The sequence below is a fragment of the Papaver somniferum genome, unplaced genomic scaffold (assembly GCF_003573695.1).
Source record: "Papaver somniferum cultivar HN1 unplaced genomic scaffold, ASM357369v1 unplaced-scaffold_125, whole genome shotgun sequence".
NCBI lineage: Eukaryota > Viridiplantae > Streptophyta > Magnoliopsida > Ranunculales > Papaveraceae > Papaver > Papaver somniferum.
In genome coordinates, this window is record NW_020621603.1 from 7397874 (window position 1) to 7416152 (window position 18279).

Below are 18279 nucleotides of genomic sequence, written 5' to 3' on the forward strand. Positions count from 1 at the left end.
CAATTCTTATCAAATCATCATCTCTCATCACTTTAAAATTAGCTTCTTGGATCAGAATATTCATTTGCTAGAGAGAAATGGAGAAAGCTATTAACAGACAAAAAGTTTTGTTAGAACATCTTCGTCCATCATCATCTCAGAGAAGCGAATCTGTGATCTCTGTAAGTATTTTGTTTTCTAATTCGATTTTCTTATGATTCTTTTTTTTTTTTTTTTTTTTTTTTTTTTTGCTATTCTAATTTTGAGTAAATAATTTTCTTATTGAAGCTATTGAGCTGTTTGTTGTTTGAGATCTTGTCCATGGAAGTGTTTATTTTTGGTTTTTGGGTAGCTTTTTCAAGTATTTTGTTTGTGATCATTTTGTTTTTGTTCTTGTTCTTTTGAGATGTAGATTCTAAATACAATTTGATTTGCTTGTTTATGTGTTAGCCATCCATTTGTTCAGCTGGAGACAGTGCTGCATATCAAAGAACTGCTGCTTTTAGTGACGATGTTGTGATTGTTGCGTAAGTTGTTTCGACTATTGAGTTGCTTTGGTAATCGGATGGCATGTTAGTTTGGAAGTACATATTGATCTAGAGTGTGTTGGTATGAACTTCGAAACACAGAGTATTAGCTTAGTGCAAAATTGATAAGCATTTGAAACATTGTTCCTTTTTTGATTTGATGCAAAAGAAACATTGTTATTATGGGGTTTAGGCACTGGTGCAAAGGTATTTGAATGAGTATTATCAAATACTTGCTATGAAGAGGTTTCAATTTGATTCTGTTCAATATGAAAAGTACACAGGAAGGAATGACATGAAATTCCCCAAGAGAAGTTCCATACTGTATTTTCTTAGAAACCCTATTTCAAACCCATGTTTATTAGTTTAGTGTTTGTCTCATGTTTTACTCTATTTATAAGTTATGTATCTAGTTTAACACTGTTTCCTTCTGTGCAGTGCGTACCGAACTGCCCTTTGCAAGTCAAAACGTGGAGGTTTCAAAGATACCCTTCCTGATGACATACTTGCACCTGTTCTCAGGGTTTGTAACATACACATCTATTCAGAATTCAGTCTGTTATTTTGTGCCGTGGTTTATCATCCTCCCCACGTTGTCATTTGTGAGTCAAAATTTATGTAGGCTGTGATGGAAAAATCGAATGTTAACCCGGCTGAGGTTGGGGATATTGTTGTTGGAACGGTCTTGGCACCAGGCTCCCAGAGAGCAAGTGAATGCCGTATGGCAGCATTTTATGCTGGTTTCCCTGGTAATTATTCTCTCTCTCATTCTCACAGTTCCTTTTCGATTTATGGCATGAGTGTCTACCAATTCATTTCTAGTTATCGTTGTCTTTATCTTACTTGTCTTTCTATTGTGTTATTGCCAGACACTGTGCCCATTAGAACCGTGAACAGACAATGCTCATCTGGTCTACAGGCAGTTGCTGATGTAGCTGCTGCCATAAAAGCCGGATTTTATGATGTTGGTAAGAGGGATGTAATTCATTTGGAATATAACAATTATTTGAGCCATGAATCTGTTGCCTTATTCTTTATATCTAAACAGGAATTGGAGCTGGCCTGGAGTCGATGACAGTAAATCCCATGGCCTGGGAAGGGTCGATTAATCCTAGAGTATATCTTCGCTCTCACTATTTCGTTTGTTCGCTTAGACAAAACTCAGACAGATAGTTTTCTAAATGTGATTTACATATGTTTACAGGCCAGCACCATTAAACAAGCCCAAGATTGTTTACTTCCCATGGGAATCACTTCTGAAAATGTTGCTCATCGATTTGGTGTAACAAGAACGGAGCAAGACCAGGCTGCTGTGAGTTCAAAAGATATTCTAGTCTGTTGTTGCATTTCCAATGCGTTAATTTTGTTAACTAATATTACTCGCTGGCATATATGTTTAGGTTGAATCTCACAGACGTGCGGCTGCAGCGACTGCAGCTGGAAAATTCAAAGATGAGATAGTACCTGTGCACACGAAGGTAACCTTGTCTGTTGTTTATAGGTTTTCTTATTATGTTTTCTGTTTTTTTTTTTTTTTTTTTCTTTTTGAAATGACATGCTCCATTGTTGTAGATCGTGGACCCAAAAACTGGGGAAGAAAAATCTGTTACCATATCTGTGGATGATGGTATTCGCCCAACCACAACAGTGGCAGATTTGGCAAAGTTGAGGACCGTCTTTAAAAAGGACGGGACCACCACGGCAGGTCTGAGGAAGCGCATTGCTACTATTAACTAAGATGTTGCCCTGTTACTATACACAGGTCATATCTAATCAAAGTTTTTTGTGCATGTAGGAAACTCTAGTCAAGTGAGTGATGGCGCTGGAGCAGTTCTCCTTATGAAGAGAAGTTTAGCTATTCAGAAAGGCCTTCCAATTTTGGGTGTATTCAGGTCTGTAGATACTTGTAACTTAATGAGTTCTCTTGCATAAATTGCAACCTGGTTGCAGGAATCTGTGCATTTTCATGTTCTTTGCAATCAGCCAATCACCGTGAAATATTGCAGCTCATTGCATCAGTGTTGAGGTTACAGATTAATGTTCTCCATGGTTGCAAGTATTTGATAACATTTCTTAATAGGACCAACTCTGTTACTCTTGCAGGAGCTTTGTTGCTGTTGGAGTCGAACCCGATGTCATGGGTGTTGGTCCAGCTGTTGCAATTCCAGCTGCAGTGAAGGCCGCTGGTCTTGAACTTGATGATATTGATCTTTTTGAAATAAATGAGGTAGAGTAATGTGCTGATTTCTTCCACAAGCGTTCCTTAAATGAAGCTTTATAGGCAAAGCTGTTTATAATGCTTTTGATCCTAATCAAGGTAATTATGTGCACTTCTCAACAGGCTTTTGGATCCCAATTTGTGTACTGCCGTAACAAACTGGGTCTTGATCCAGCCAAAGTGAATGTTAATGGAGGTGCTATGGCCATTGGGCATCCTCTTGGTGCTACAGGTATTTATTTGCGCCCTGGTTAATGGAACTGAAAATCTAAATTGTCTTTTATGAGTAAAATGCGGTATATAGCTTGTGATATTGAGAAGAAAACTAGATAGGTTTGGCATGTTTCTCACAGTCTACATGATCTTTATTATAGGAGCGCGTTGCGTTGCAACTCTCTTGCATGAGATGAAGCGGCGAGGCAAGGATAGCCGATTTGGAGTGATATCCATGTGCATTGGTATGATTCGTATTTGTTTCTCTTCCTCTAAATGGGTGGTACTAATTTGATCCGTCATTCTTGGTAATAATTTGTGTGGGTGTTTGCCTCGAATCATTTGGTGTGAAGATGATAACCATTGTGTTCTTTACTGTCTACAGGCACGGGAATGGGAGCTGCAGCTGTATTCGAGAGAGGTGACTGTGTCGATGAGCTACGCAATGCACGCCAGATCCAAGCCCACAACTTCCTATCCAAGGATGCCCGATAAAACAATTACAGATAATGACGTCAAGCTGATCATAAATTCATGGTCAGGAAATAGCAGATGTGATGAGTATATGGTGTTTTGATTAATAAATCAGTGAAATAAGATAGCTGTCAAAGTTATCGATTATCCCTGTGTCAACAATTTACTTTGTATCACACTATTGAGACGTGGCAGTCATTTGGGTAGGATCAAAAATTTGTTGGTATCTTTGTATTAAAGCCATATTCCTAGTGAAAAACGTTGTACGTTTTTATGTGCACTTCCAATTTTTTTAAGTTTAAGTTTATTCTTTATTCTTTTAATTAAAGTACCAAGTTGGATGAAATTGTTTTTGACGAAAATGCAAATTCAAATTACGAAATGACACTCGGTCTTCGTTCCGGTCAGTCCGCCAAATAGCAAAAGGAAATGTACCCCAAATTTTCTTTATCATTTTCCTCCCTTTCCTGTTTCTCCATTCCCAAATGGTCCGACTTCACGCCTTCAGAGAAAGTCCATTGCAACCTAAAACTGTTGGGAAGTTTTAGGATGGTGATCGTTATCCTACTGAAGTTTATTCTTTATTCTTTTCAAGTAAGTTGGATAAATTCTTTTTTTGACGAAAATGCAAATTCAAATTAGGAAATGACACTCGGTCTTCGTTCCAGTCAGTCCGCCAAATAGCAAAAGGAAATGTACCCCAAATTTTCTTTATCATTTTCCTCCCCATCTTGTTTCTCCATTCCCAAATGGTCTGATTTCACGCCTTCAGAGTTCAGAGAAAGTCCATTGCAACCTAACACTGTCTAGGAAGTAACTCCATAACTTGGCAGTCTCTTTGTACTACATAAACAAGTGGTCATTACACCCCACAGCTGCAGCACAAAACAAACAGGCTGGACCTAAATCTTACCAGCTCTAAAAAGGAAGTAAGTCAGTGGATCGCTGTAAATTTCAGCATGAAATACCTCTTCCATAGTGTGCCAGAGTTTCAACTGATGTGGTGAACATAAACATTTATTTGGTCTACTGGTAAAATGTATTAATCTATAAAGGTTGCTAGAATCTTCATTATATCAAGAGCTCTAGGGTGAACCTGAAGAGCCTTTTTCTTCACGAATGCGAATTTAACGATTGACCTCTAAGTGCAAGGAATTAGACATCAACTGGGTTCAAACCCCAGGAGGAAGAAGAGAAAAGGTAGCTCCAAGTTAACACCATGCGGGACATTTTTATGGCTATATCTGTCAAATAAAGCTTATTGCAGAACATAACCTCTATCTAACCAGGCAGTAATGTTGAAGAGCAAAAACAAAACAGTGGATAAAAGTCTAACTAAATCTAATTATCAACAACATAAATAAGAGACATCTACAATTTGACAGTAGTAAATATATCCCCTCCCTCCTCTCTTAGAAGCATTTAACTCTTTAAGCATAGTACAATGTTTTCTAATATGGGTTTCCACATTTATCCTACAGCTCATGATCAGTTTACTTTGATTTCCAAATTTCTCATTGTACCTATTAATAATCAGAATCAACCTCTTACTCTGGATCAGGGGAGCCACCGGGGACCAGCTGCATTAGAAAATTACAGAGAATCAAACACTTGGGATGCGAAAAAAGATTAAGTGCAAAATGGGGAAAAGAACAAATTCTCCACGACGTTTGAAGTTGTCATATAATCTTGCAACTCCAAAGCTTCTATATAATCAGAGTGGAATGATATACTTACGATGGCAATATTGTTTCCATTAAGCAGTATTTGGTCAAGCTTCGTAACTCGTCGTCCCTCGGCAGTTATTTCACTACAATGTGCAAAAGGTACAAGTACAAAGGTTTATAAAAAGATAAACACTGTAGATGTATGAAATCACAAATAAGAAACAAAACTTGTGTCAAACGGCAATCGACCATAAAAAAAGAAATATAAATTTGAACAACACAAATGTCATATATGAAGTAGTTTGAGACATGTTCAAATGAAACTACTTCAGTTAAAAGTTAGGAACACAGTAGATATTAAAGACCCTCAGAAATTTGTATTGACTCGATGCTGGAAAAAGCAACAATTCAGCTCAATCAGATCGAGGGGTAGGTCTAAATCCTAGACAAGGGCGAAACTGAAGATAACGACGATGTATCTTAGTTTCTAAAACGATGAGAAACAATCAAAGGTACTTAACCCAGTCTCATGATGATACCATAACTAAACAACTTATATCAAGCCACACAACAGAGGTATAAATACTCTTCCGTGAGAACATAAGAAGTACTGCATATTAAGGTTTATTTGCACAAATTTTTTACAGCCGAAACATAGCCAAGATTTGAATATGCTATACTATTGTAAGCAAGAGAGGGAGAGAGTGAGGGAATTACTATTCAGTGACGTCTTCAAGGACCATGTTTACATAAACATCAAATCCCCGAAGGGTTCCAACCAACTCCTTGTCACCCTTCATTATTACCCATATCTTTGATCCTATGCACCGATCAATCAACTCTGAAATGCACCACCAACCAAATTATGTTACCTCTCGAAAGATTAAACACGATAACAATAAATAGGTTATGCTTGTATTCAAATGTATGAGAGGGAATATACCCGATGGGAGTAGCTGCGATGGATTGCTTGACATCTTCTCTTATCCCTCCAAATTTCTCTTCACCCAAGAGTTGCTTCGAGATTTCCTTCACTAAAGCGCACAAAAAAATTGATAAAAAAGTTAACATATAGCTTTACATCAACATAAACTCTGGTAAAAAGAAAGTATCTTGAAAGCAACAAACCTTAAAAAGAATGGAGAAGTATGTTTATTTGTTTAAGAAAATAGCAATCAATAAATCATTAAACCCTAAACCCTAATCTGCAAAGAAGTAGGGCATCCCACGTCCAACTCATTTTTATAGCGAATCAATGTGAGCGTGTGAATAGAGTTACAAATTCCACATGTATTGAAGTACCCAGTAAACAATTCCAGTATTCCACTAATAATTCCACAGTAAATCAAAATCAGTAGCTCCATTACAAACTCATGACATGACAACAAAAGCCTTAGAAACCTGAATCAATAGAGCCATTTTACCTGCCTTTATGTAACACTTCTTAAGAGCTTCGAATTTGCAGAATCTTTTCGAAAATCGAAACAAACGTTCAAACATTTCTTTTACAAAACTAAACATTTCTTTTACAGACGTTCAAACACTCCCAGTCAAGTAAAATTACTATAACATTCTTTTCATTCATACAGAACCCCTAAATGTCAATCTAAAACTACTACAGAGACGTCTTGAAAACCCAACTCTCCTTAAAAACCAAAGCTCCTGAGGAAAGGGTTGTCCAAGGCATATACATTGCACAAATCTAGGTTGCTTCCGGCAATGAGGGACTACTTAACATGTAAAACTTTTTGAATGTGTATGTTGGGTATCTGTACTAATTTGTTTTAGTTGTATTGCTTTCCAAATTTCCATCTTTGAAGGGTTCTCTTAACTTGAGGATTTGGTATTAAAACTTCCTTCAATCATCTTTCAACTTAACTACCAAGGTTCACTTGTGTTCTATTTTTCAGGTTTCAACGTCATCAGAGTACCAGACACTATCAACTTAAATGAAGTATTGAATTCTATGATTATTAGATGTTCTCCGAAAGGAACAATCGAGCTCTTTACAAATCCACCAATCAGCCAACCCAGTTCAGTTCTATTGATAGGGAAGCTAGAGTACTTAGATATAGAGAGAAAAGATATACAAGAAAATTTGAGAAAGACAATTAGATATGCTTCTAGAAAAGCTTATGCAGAAACTAAACCTAATATTGAAGGCCGTTTTGCAAAAAGAACAAATGCAGAATTTGAAATTGATCGAAGGTTTGACAGCACACTGTTCAATTAATCAATCACAACTTCCAAATAAAGAATCAATCAAAAGGAAATCTTACTGACTACCTTAAGCTTGAGAAACACACACATTCAAGTTCAACTAGCATGAGCAAACTCTTAAAATCAAGTCCAGATATTATTCATCATGTTATAAAACCCTAAACAAATAAGAATACTGAATCATACAAAGATAAAGAAATTGTAATCACAAAAAAATAATAAAATTGACGAACCTTGAGGATGGTGATTCAAAACTTTTTGAGGTGAAGACGAAGGTGGTAGGGCTGGACCTGGTTTAAGAGTCTAGGAGGAGCGAGGGCGTTGTGTTACTTGTGTGTAACTTGTTGTCTTTCACACAACTAAAACTTAGGGTTGGCAATGGTACCAATTACCCGGAGACGAAACCGACCCGGTTAATTCGGATCTGGTTCCGGGTCCTAAAACTTGAATAAGGCACAAGGATGAGAAGCAGAAGGGAATAAGAACAAATGAGAAAAACATTAACGGCACAACTCATTTCTTCAAACTCCTTTTTCTATCTCTGTAATCTGAGGGATTCATGCTATAATATAATCATCATGATTAAGTCCTCTCTTGAATGTCGAACCTAGTAATCTAGTATCTAGAACAGATTCCTATTCTCCCTCGTCTCTGTTATGCGCATTCCCTGCTGGACACCCCTTCACGCATAACCAGGTTCCACATTTTTTACTGTGCAGCTGCACCAAAATTTAGAAGTGTCTCTCACTTTTCAATGTTTTAGAAGGTGGCAAGGATAGAAAACTAGTGAGCAACATCAACCACCAATATGGTCTGTGCCTAAGCCTCTCAAGTCTCACCAATATTTTTTTTTGATTCAAAGGTCTCACCAATATTTGTGCACTTGTTAGTACTGAATATCTTTTTTTTTTTATCTAAAACTCGGTTTTTTTTTTTTTTTTTTTTTTTTTTGCCACCGAGTTGCATATATTTCACGCTTGTTTATGTGCAATCTAAAGTGAAAAAAACTTGAAATAGAATCTCTCAAACTACACTCAGGTTGGATTTCAACAAATTTAATAAATCCCTAAAGCTTTCAGTCACATTTATGCAATGAGTGCAAACAAAACTATAACTGATTTTTTCTTTTTTAAAGCCTTAATTTCGCACTATCGGTTTAGCTAAATTTTCCTGGCTAGTTTGAGGTCTAGTCCACTTATTTGGGGCCTGTTAAATTTCTCTTCGCACTCCACCAAATGGCTATGGAGTGCCAAACTTCTCAAAAAGTCTAATTTATCCCCAATTTAATTCCTAAAACTAACCCATATAAATACTAATTCTTACCATTTGTGCAATCAGAAAAACTTTCTATTTTCATCCTAATCTTTCCAAATTCTCAAAATCCTAATAAAAATAAATAAATCATCCTCTTCTCCAACGATCTTCGATCCAACCAAGAAAAAGATAAATCTCTATCAACCCGTTCTAGTATTCGCATTTCTTCATAGATTTACATGTTCAAATCTTCGATTTTTGAAAACCAAAATCTCTGATCTTACCCAGAATCGGTTTATGTTAACATATCGAATAAACCGATTCTCGGTTTTGTTCTTCGGCCATGAAGAGCATGCAGAGTAATCGGTTTATATGATGATTAACATCGACCGATTCTGTGTCCGAAATCGAAATATGAAAAGACATCACCATAATTGGTTTATAAGTGCATTAGCATAAACCGATTCTGGGTACTATTTTTTTTTTGTAACTCCAGGTTTCCACAATCGGATTTTATTTGCTTGTTAATATACCTATTGTGGAATTGTCTCTTCAAATTTCATTTCATAATCGGTTTTTATATACGTATCACATAAACGATTATTTATATTTTACATTCCCGTGTATTTTGTTGTTGAGAATCGGATTACATATGTTTAATTATGTACCAATTGTTAATTTGATTTTTTTTTTTGTAGATATGAACTTCGGCCACTTAGCATTTTACTCTCGAGATATCACCCATGAGGACATTCACATGGCACCACAACTCGTGCCAGAAAGAAGCCTATACAAGTTTGCATATGGGCGTGTGACTCGTCTGGAGAAAGCACTCGCACTGGTAGACAAGATTGCTCTGGAAGAGCTCCATGAGGTCATCAGGTTCGCGAGGAGAAGAAGGGATCTGATTTCGGCTGAGAGGGATCGCCACAAACATTTGGAAGCTATGTTTGAAGAAATGGTTGAATATCAAGCCATGGCTGATGCAGAAGTTGCTGCTCTTGATACTGGTGCTGGTGGTGGTGATGCTGCTGCAAATGCTCCTGGTGTTGCTGCTCTTGATGCTGGTGCTCCATGATTTATTAGTTTAAGTTTTAGGTATTAAAAGTCTTAGGTTTTAAGACTTGGTTGTTTAAGTTTTTAACACTATTTTTGGGATGGTTAAGGTTTATATTTTGGATGATCCTGGTTTGAACTTAATACACTTAACGTTTTAATTATAATTATGTATATCGTAAAACAAGTTTATGCATGCTCAATAATTCTGTTACCAAAACACATGTCCACAATCGGTCTACTTGATATGTAAAAATAAACTGGTTGTTTAGGGTCCATAAAGGAACCAGTTTATGTGCGGGGTCAGTATAATCCGATTCCTCATGCCTCAGAAATGCAGTTTTTCCTGTATGTTTTTCAAGCTAGAATCGGATCACATGTGCATTTATATAAACTGATTAGTGTCAGGGAAAATTCAGTTTTTTTTACATGTCTCTAATCGGTTTATGTTGGTCACAATAAAGACCGATTCTTGGTGGCATAAAAACACAATCGGTTGTTGTGGACCTTCGAGAAAACCGATTGTTCCAATTTATTTCACTTTTTTCAAAAAAAATATCCGTTGGGGCCTTTCTCTACATATAGAGAGCTCATCGTTGGACCCTCATTCGATTCCCTCTCACTCCATACCTCCACAAAACAACACACACCTATATACATATAGTCTCCAAATCTCATATCATAATCTACTCTTTCTAACTCTCCCAATACCTCTACATACAACAATGGCATCATTTGATTCAGATGAAGATTTATCCATCATCAAAGCATGATATGCCGAAACTTGAATGAAAAATCAGTCCTCCGTAAGGGTAGATGCCGAAACCTTTTGGACAAAGGTATATAATAAATATAGGCAAGATTTTGGAAATCCGAATGGAAGAAGTGTTCAACAAATCCATGCTAGGCACCAGGTGATCGAAAGGGCGATACTTACTTGATTATCTATCCAACATCGGATTTTGAACGCTAGCCACTTTTTCTTCACCATTGAACAATTTGTAAGTATTTTTGTGGTTTATTTTTAGTAATCCATGTTGTTTTATCTCCCAATGAAACACCACTAACTAACTAAGTTTGTGTTTTGTCTTTGTAGCATGAAGTCGTGAAAGCGCGCTACTTGGAGGAAAATGGGGAAGCATTCGCATTCGATGCAAGCTATCACTTCATGGTATCCAAAATTCCGGAGTATTCCCCAAAATTTATGGTTGGTGAATCGTACTCGGATTCCTCCGACGAAGATTGATGGTTTTAGAAGTTTTTGTGGGTAGACCTCTATGTAAACCCTCACGAGACTATAACTCGTCCACTAGGGTCGCCTAGGGGTTTAAAGGCTTGACTCATGTGCTAAATGCATCCGTGATTCCTACGATAATGAAATGAATGAAAAAAAATCTTATGAAAGATAATAATCGGTTTATATATGTCCCTCAAAATCCCGATTATAGGAATCAGATTTTATCTGTGTATACTTTAGCCGATTCTAGAAGTCCTCTATTAATTTCGAAAACACCAACGCAGAATCAGTTTACGAGTGCCTGAATGTAAACCTATTCTGGGCACTGTTTACCGAAAAAAATTAAAATTATTAAGTTGTTTAATGTTTTGAAGATCGATTTAATATTAGTTGATCTCACATCTAAAACATAATTAACACCTAATACGATTAATTAACGCTAATTAATCAAGGTAAAATGGGTAGTTAGATAATAGTTGGATAAGGGGTTATGTGAAATTTATTTCTAATGACCTTTTTAGTCATTAGTAACAGGCCACAAATAATTGGCCTAGGCCCCAAATTAGCCAGGTAATTTTAGTTCATTTTCCACATGGAATGCTAGACTTGCAGTTCAATTTCCATGAAATGACAACTCGTTTGGCAAAATGATTGCGCAGAATAGGTGATAGACTGTAATTTGTATATGTAGTGATCAATACCAAGTTGTCAAGAATTGGTTCACAGGTGAAGCGAAATAAAGAGATGATCGATTTTGATGCAAGAATCACCTGAGAAATTTTCAAGTTACTTGCATTTCTAGTGTACTAAATCTTTTTTTTATATACTCCCTCCGTTCTTTTTTAATAGGCCAGTTTTGTTTTTAACGAAATTTAAGGAAATTAAGAGAATTAATCATTGAAAGTGGTCCTCATGACACTTGTCAATAAAAGAAGTGACATGAAATGGTCCCCATGACACTTGTTAGCAAAAGAATTAAAGTGAAGTGGTCCACATGACACTTGTCATCAAAAGAAGTTAAGAGAAAAGTGGTCCCAAAAATTAAAATAACATTTGACTTTCCCAATTAGGAAACTGGCCTATTTTTTGAAATTTTTATTTATAGAAACTGGCCTATTAAAAGAGAACGGAGGGAGTAGTTTGTTGCCAGCCGCGGGTTCTCTACTGCTTAAATGCATGTGTAGCCAGCTTCTGATTCTTACAACTAAGTTAATGAAACAGATTACAAGCAATATTTCATTCCAGAGCAACTGATGATGTAATATTACAAGGAAAAATTCAGAAGAAGCAATAGAAATGAATGGAAGAAGAGCAACAACTTCTTCAGTGAACTATTGAAATGCATCCCGGTTGAAGTTGATGGAGAAAAAGGTATATGCTGTGGATCTTGGAAAGCTGTAAGATTTTCCTTCGAGCATATGTAGTGGCAACGATTTGGAGGAGCAATTCGGAGCACACCCTTGCTTGTTAAAAGATATATATCTTTCTTATTATCCTTTCCTAATGCGTAAACATAGCCCAAATTTAAGTGAGATTTTTCTTTCTCCAAATTACACTGAATCGGAGAGCCACGAGAACAACTAAATGGAACCTTGGCAGTAGTGAAATTCCCACTGTTTTCTGGGTTCTCTATCCCTGCCCATATAGCAAACCCATATAAATCTGAAAACAAGTACCTGAAAGCTCATGCACAACAAAGAATTAGCAATCAGACTAATTCATGTTTGTGGCCAAACATGGCGGTACAAGTTGAGGATAATGTAACTTACTTGCCATATAAGCATGGATCAGTGTCGGACCTATATACAAAACCACCTGCAATGGACGAAGAACCATCGTTTGTATTAACAGGAGAGTGATCATATCCCATTAAAGGAAAGATAAGGTTTGTGGAGTTGTTATTCTTGTTTCCTCTTGAAGAATTCTGAAAATGAAATGGGAATGTTCCCTCAAAATATGGCCATCCGTAGTTTCCACCTTTTGTGGCTAAATCCACCTCTTCATATTGATCCTACAAAAACCACCCCATCAAATGACAACAACACATATTCGACAACTAAAAAGTATCTAATCAAAAAAAGCAAATTGGCATAAAGAAGTGGTAAGAACAAAAAGTAATTTCCAACCTTGCCAGAGTCTATACAGAGAAAGTAGGATGGTCTCTCTGAATCCCAACTGCAACGCCATGGGTTTCTTAATCCCAAGGCCCAAATTTCAGGAAGGGATTCCTTGTCATACAGAAACGGGTTATCTTTTGGTATTGAGTAGTTTCCCCATGCATTCAGTTTGGTTAATTCTGCTTCACCTAACAACCCATTGTACCATTACCAAAGTGTACATATAAGTATGTCCAGGGGGATTTATTTGAGTAAGTATATGTAGTAAGTGTGTAATGACAGAGAAGAATATTACTACATTTTCTTGTAAATTGCCTCTCACAATTAGTAATACTCACTTGGAAAGTTATCGACGTCAAACCTCAGAATTTTACCAAGCAAGGATTTCTTGTTTTGAGCGAGATTGTACGGATCAAGTTCAGTTTCTCCGTCTCCTGTCATGAAGTATAAGTACCCATCTGGACCAAAGATGATTTGCCCCCCATTAGCATTTGTATACGCAATGCCCATTGTGAATATCCTCCTCACTTCCACCGGATTTCCTTTTATTGCCTAAGGAAATGGATTCAACAAGAACTGTATTAATATTTTTTTTAGTCAGAAGTTGCAAAGATCATGCGCTAGATAATTACCGAGGATGGATCAAACCCACTATTGTTAGCGGTATACTCTGAGATAACGGTATGAAACTGGCATGGTCGATCACCGTAAGAAGAATGAAGCTTTGAAGGATCACAACTAACATCTGTATTACATGAACATCTTCCAGAACATCCAGACCAATGGTCTCTATCACAATTATATGATACAAAGAAACGACCATTGTGTGCAAAGTTCGGATGGAATGCTATACTCATCAACCCAAGCTCGGTACTAACATGTACTGTTTCAGATAGATCTACAAATGGATTTGATTCATCTAGCATCATTGCTTCTCCAGTTCCCTCTTTGGGAACATTCACCAACCATATTTTACCTTGTTGGCTAGCCAAGAAAACACTGTTAGATCCATCTGGATGTGCAGTCATATCAAGATAAGACCCATTAGCTAATTGCTCAAGGCAAATGCCATTTGGTGGCTGTGGATTTTTAGTATCACGTAGCAAAGCTGAGGTTCCGTTGAAACATACTAATCCATCATCTAGAGATCCACCGAAGGCCTTACAGAAACTAGTATTTGACTTCCAAAGATCAGCTAATTTAGAAGAAGTAGAACGAACTGATACTTTAATTTTATTTCGTAGTGAGGGTGCAAATGGAGAGTTTAGTATGGATGTAGTTTGACATGCATCCCATACCTTTGAACAAAAATTATTTGAAGATGTCTTGGATAGAGCTGCGCTCGCCGAAACGGTACAGAGTGTTGGAACTGATCGAGTCCCTAAATTACCTCCAAATAAATCCCATGAGAATTGATGGCATTGCTGCAAACTCATTAGTATCCAAAAGTTAGGATGTGATGAAATGATAACACATGAATAGATGATGACAAATATATAATTCATTTGCCGAAACTAGTACAAGCAGCTTAAATCAAGACATACCGCGCAAATTATAGATTTCAAAAGAGAAGCACAAGCATGATCAGAAATGTTCATAGATTGAAATACTTTCTGCAATTCCAAATCCTGGTTGGTGTCGCAACAAACACTATCACCAGTAGGACAGAAAACCAAAGGTGTCTTGGGAGTAAATGGTGCTTCTGTGACAATCAAAACAACAAAAATCAAAGGTTTCAGCTAAACAATCTCAGTATAACATGCACTAAAATGAAATAACAATGGCAGAGAGAGATACTTGAATCAATGCATAAGGGAAGAGAAGCAGAAGGGAGTAAAAGCAGTAGCAGGCAAGACAAAATGCGAAAAATATTAGTGGCACAATTCATTTCTTCCATCTCCGTTTTCTGTATCAGAGTTCAGAGGGATAACAAAGAGGGTTATCTGGATTTATTCCGGAACAGAATCCAATATCCATGTCTCTCTCCCTGTCATACACAATCACGACTAGACACTTACCCCTGCACCTGCACGCTTCTCCAAGTTCCACATTTTTTGTCTGTTCAGCTTCGCATGTAGATCACACTATACTACACATATTGCAGTACTATGATGAAATACTAGAAACTTCTCTCAAGTCTCAATGTATAAGAAGGTGGCAAGTTCATCTTTGTTTATTGGGGAATATGGTTTTACGGCCCTCACTTTGAGAAAATATGTATCAGTGGAAGTAAACAATAACTCAGCACAGATTTATAGATTTGTATATATGGATTTATCATATGCAGTTCACATTTTTCTTGAATAACCAGACTCTACATCTGGTTATTTTTTTTCTTAATCTTATCAATGGTGTTGCACCCATATGTAAAACCAAAGGTGCATATCAGTTGAAGTACAAGCTGATAAATTAAATTTAAATAATTTTGAAGCAAGAATCAAGACTGGAAATGAATCCCAAGTTTCAATGATATTAAATAAATGCTTCCTCATTCGGAACGATTAGCTAGTAGCTACACGGATCCAGGAAAATTGGTAAAATCAAGGTATCCAAATGAAACATTTTTTTAGTTGAATAGCTCAGAGATTTGAAGTTCTCGGTCCGGAACGATAAGTACAATCTGATACTCTTATGATAACCAAGGATCTTTAATATAGCCGTTGGACCTTTCTATCGTCCAAAATTGGATAATCCACTTAACCTAGTGTAACTGATTTTATAAACAGAACAAAAAGTCTTGCCAGTCCGCACAAATTAGGGGTGAGCATGGACCGGATTTCACATCATCGGCATCCAATTGATCACGGGTTTCAAATTTGTCATCCGCATCCCATCCAACATCTCGTAGAAACAATATCTAGAAAGAAAAAAGATAAAAAAAATTACACAAAGAATACTAGTGCATCGATAAATTTACAAAATTGATTGATTAGGGGAGATGTGGAATTGCATTTCAACAAAAGCATAATAACACCCGAGCATATTACGTTTAAAAATATCACTTACACATAATCTCATTAGGATTGAACTGTTCATCTTAACTCACTGATACAAACCCTTTGTGCACAGAGTTTTTCTTTTTTTATTTTATAGGTTCCTATGACCATTCAACAAATAAACGCCATCTACATGACAACTGGTAATTTTAAACAGGACTTAGGAAAACGATCATGACAAATAGCACCTGAACATAGGCTAACTTGGATGAAATTCAATTTTCAACAGATTCACTACATATTACAACACAATAACGTACCTGATCCACAATCCCACTTTCATTACGCCTCATGTTGGTACTGTGGACATGTCGTATCTAACAAAATGTTTGTCCTTGTTGAGCATCATCTGTGTAGTGGGAGTGGTCTTTCAATAATGACATCTCACCTTATACCAAAAGTGGAAGCCGACTTTTGGCACCAAAAATCTGGAGATAGATGGTTGAAGGACTCAGATAATAACACGACATATTTCCATACATTAGCCAATAGAAAAAAATCTATGAATCGGATCACGGAAATAAGAGATGAACATGGAGAATAGTATACCACTAAAAATGAGCTGGAGTTAATTTTAACAAAACACTTCTCTCCATTGCTCAATCTATAAATCCGAAACTATCTGCTTCCTCTTTTGACATTATCTCCCCGATTATCACTCAAGCTGATAATGACACTTTGCTGGCTACTCCATGTGAAGATGAAACCTTGGTTGTTCTTAAATCTATGCCTAGTTGGAATTCTCCAGGGCCGGATGGGTTTCAAGCGGGATTCTTTTTAACACAATGGTCAACTGTAGGAAATGATGTTGTAAAATTAGTTCAACAATTTTTTGAGAGCAAGATAATGCCACCCTTTTTAAACCATACAGTCACTTGTCTCATTCCTAAAACGAGACAACCTTCGACACCAAATTACTATAGGCCAATTAGCCTGTGCAACATTATCTACAAGATAATCTCTAAGCTAATAGTTACAAGAATGAAGCCTTTCATGGATAAGATAATCTCTCTTACACAAGCAGCATATGTTCCACGAAGACTCATTAATGATAATATTGTTATGGCACATGAGTTGGTGCATTTGATGAAAAATTCAAGGAAAAAGAAAGGTCTAGCGGCTCTTAAATTAGACATGTCGAAAGCATTCGACAGAATCGAGTGGGCTTTTGTAGATAATATGCCTAAGTCATTAGGATTCTGTCAAGATTGGAGAACTGTCATTTTTCAGTGTATCTCGACAACAACAGTGACTATACGACTGAATGGTGGTTTGTGTAAACCATACTCACCAGCTAGGGGTCTTAGACAAGGGAACCCACTATCCCCTTATCTATTCATTATATCAATGGAATACCTTTCCATATCCCTATTGCATGCAGAAGCAAAGAATAAACTGCATGGAATTAAGGTGGCAAAAAATTCAATATCTATAAATCACTTGTTGTTTGCAGACGATGTTGTACTGTTCTTCCAAGAATATCAGGGAAGTATAGATCAGGTTAAATCGTGTCTTCAAAATTTTGGTAACTTATCAGGTCAGATGATCAACTTTTCCAAGTCATCGGCTTTTATAGCAGTAGATCTTTCTCAGAGTGATAAACTTGCTATTAGAGACCAATTGGTAGTTAAACAACTCTGTGCTTCTGATAAGTACCTAGGATTACCTATCCTTCTAGGTAAATCCAAAAACAAATCTTTAGATAAATTAAAGATGCTTATGCAAATAGATTACAAGGATGGTGTTCAAAGACTTTAAACCAAGCTGCAAGATCAACTTTGATTACTTAAAAGTGGGGGCATTCTTCCAAGATGGGGAGGACAAGCATGCAACTTTTGAAGCATGGGCTCCGACCCCCTCCCGGGCAGATGAGAATAAAATGGCTTCTAAGGCCTTAGTGAGATAGTTGAGCTTAAAGTAGCAGATCTCAAGAAGTGCCTCCTCGTTGTAGCATTCTCAGATGGATACACGAGTTGATCCCATAGAGAGAGAGAGGATAGTTTCAAAGGGGCTCGGCTGTTAAAGAAAGAGTCAGTGCTGAACTCAATCCCCTCTCATTACATGAGCAACTTTAAGCTTCCAAATATTTTAATCAAGCAGTTGGATTTAGTCCAGAGAAAATTATGGTGGGGTCATAAATCAAATAGAGGATTAAATTTATTAGCATGGAATTCACTATGTGTTTCAAAGGACGAAGGGGGACTGGCATTTAGAAATCTTGAGAAATTTAACCTAACATTAATTACTAAACTAGCTTGGAGATTGTGTACTGAAGAAGATACAAACTGGGTGAAGATCATGAAAGCAAAGTATTCACCATA

General features: G+C 36.8%; 3 protein-coding genes across 3 annotated transcripts; 1 reads left to right on the forward strand and 2 right to left on the reverse strand.

Moving 5' to 3' along the window:
* LOC113331449 (3-ketoacyl-CoA thiolase 2, peroxisomal-like) lies at positions 1–3725 on the forward strand. The gene is made up of 14 exons (XM_026578154.1): positions 1–161; positions 430–506; positions 945–1029; positions 1129–1255; positions 1376–1474; positions 1555–1622; positions 1711–1818; positions 1907–1984; positions 2079–2211; positions 2302–2398; positions 2610–2733; positions 2848–2956; positions 3099–3182; positions 3323–3725. Exons 1-14 carry the CDS (start codon positions 78–80, stop codon positions 3430–3432), a joined length of 1383 nt encoding a protein of 460 aa, XP_026433939.1. The 5' UTR covers positions 1–77; the 3' UTR covers positions 3433–3725.
* A 984-nt stretch (positions 3726–4709) lies between these two features.
* Positions 4710–7663, reverse strand: LOC113331542 (sm-like protein LSM5). Its single transcript, XM_026578246.1, has 5 exons — positions 7532–7663; positions 6022–6112; positions 5796–5919; positions 5149–5221; positions 4710–4991 (listed from the first exon to the last, which is right to left on the reverse strand). Exons 2-5 carry the CDS (start codon positions 6053–6055, stop codon positions 4959–4961), a joined length of 264 nt encoding a protein of 87 aa, XP_026434031.1. The 5' UTR covers positions 6056–6112; positions 7532–7663; the 3' UTR covers positions 4710–4958.
* A 4446-nt stretch (positions 7664–12109) lies between these two features.
* Positions 12110–16251, reverse strand: LOC113331273 (HIPL1 protein-like). Its single transcript, XM_026578000.1, has 10 exons — positions 16219–16251; positions 15745–15819; positions 14981–15046; positions 14760–14868; positions 14507–14664; positions 13595–14386; positions 13301–13514; positions 12972–13150; positions 12615–12856; positions 12110–12521 (listed from the first exon to the last, which is right to left on the reverse strand). The coding sequence occupies exons 1-10, from the start codon at positions 16249–16251 to the stop codon at positions 12110–12112; spliced, it is 2280 nt and encodes a 759-aa protein (XP_026433785.1).
* Between the last annotated feature and the right edge of the window lie 2028 nt (positions 16252–18279).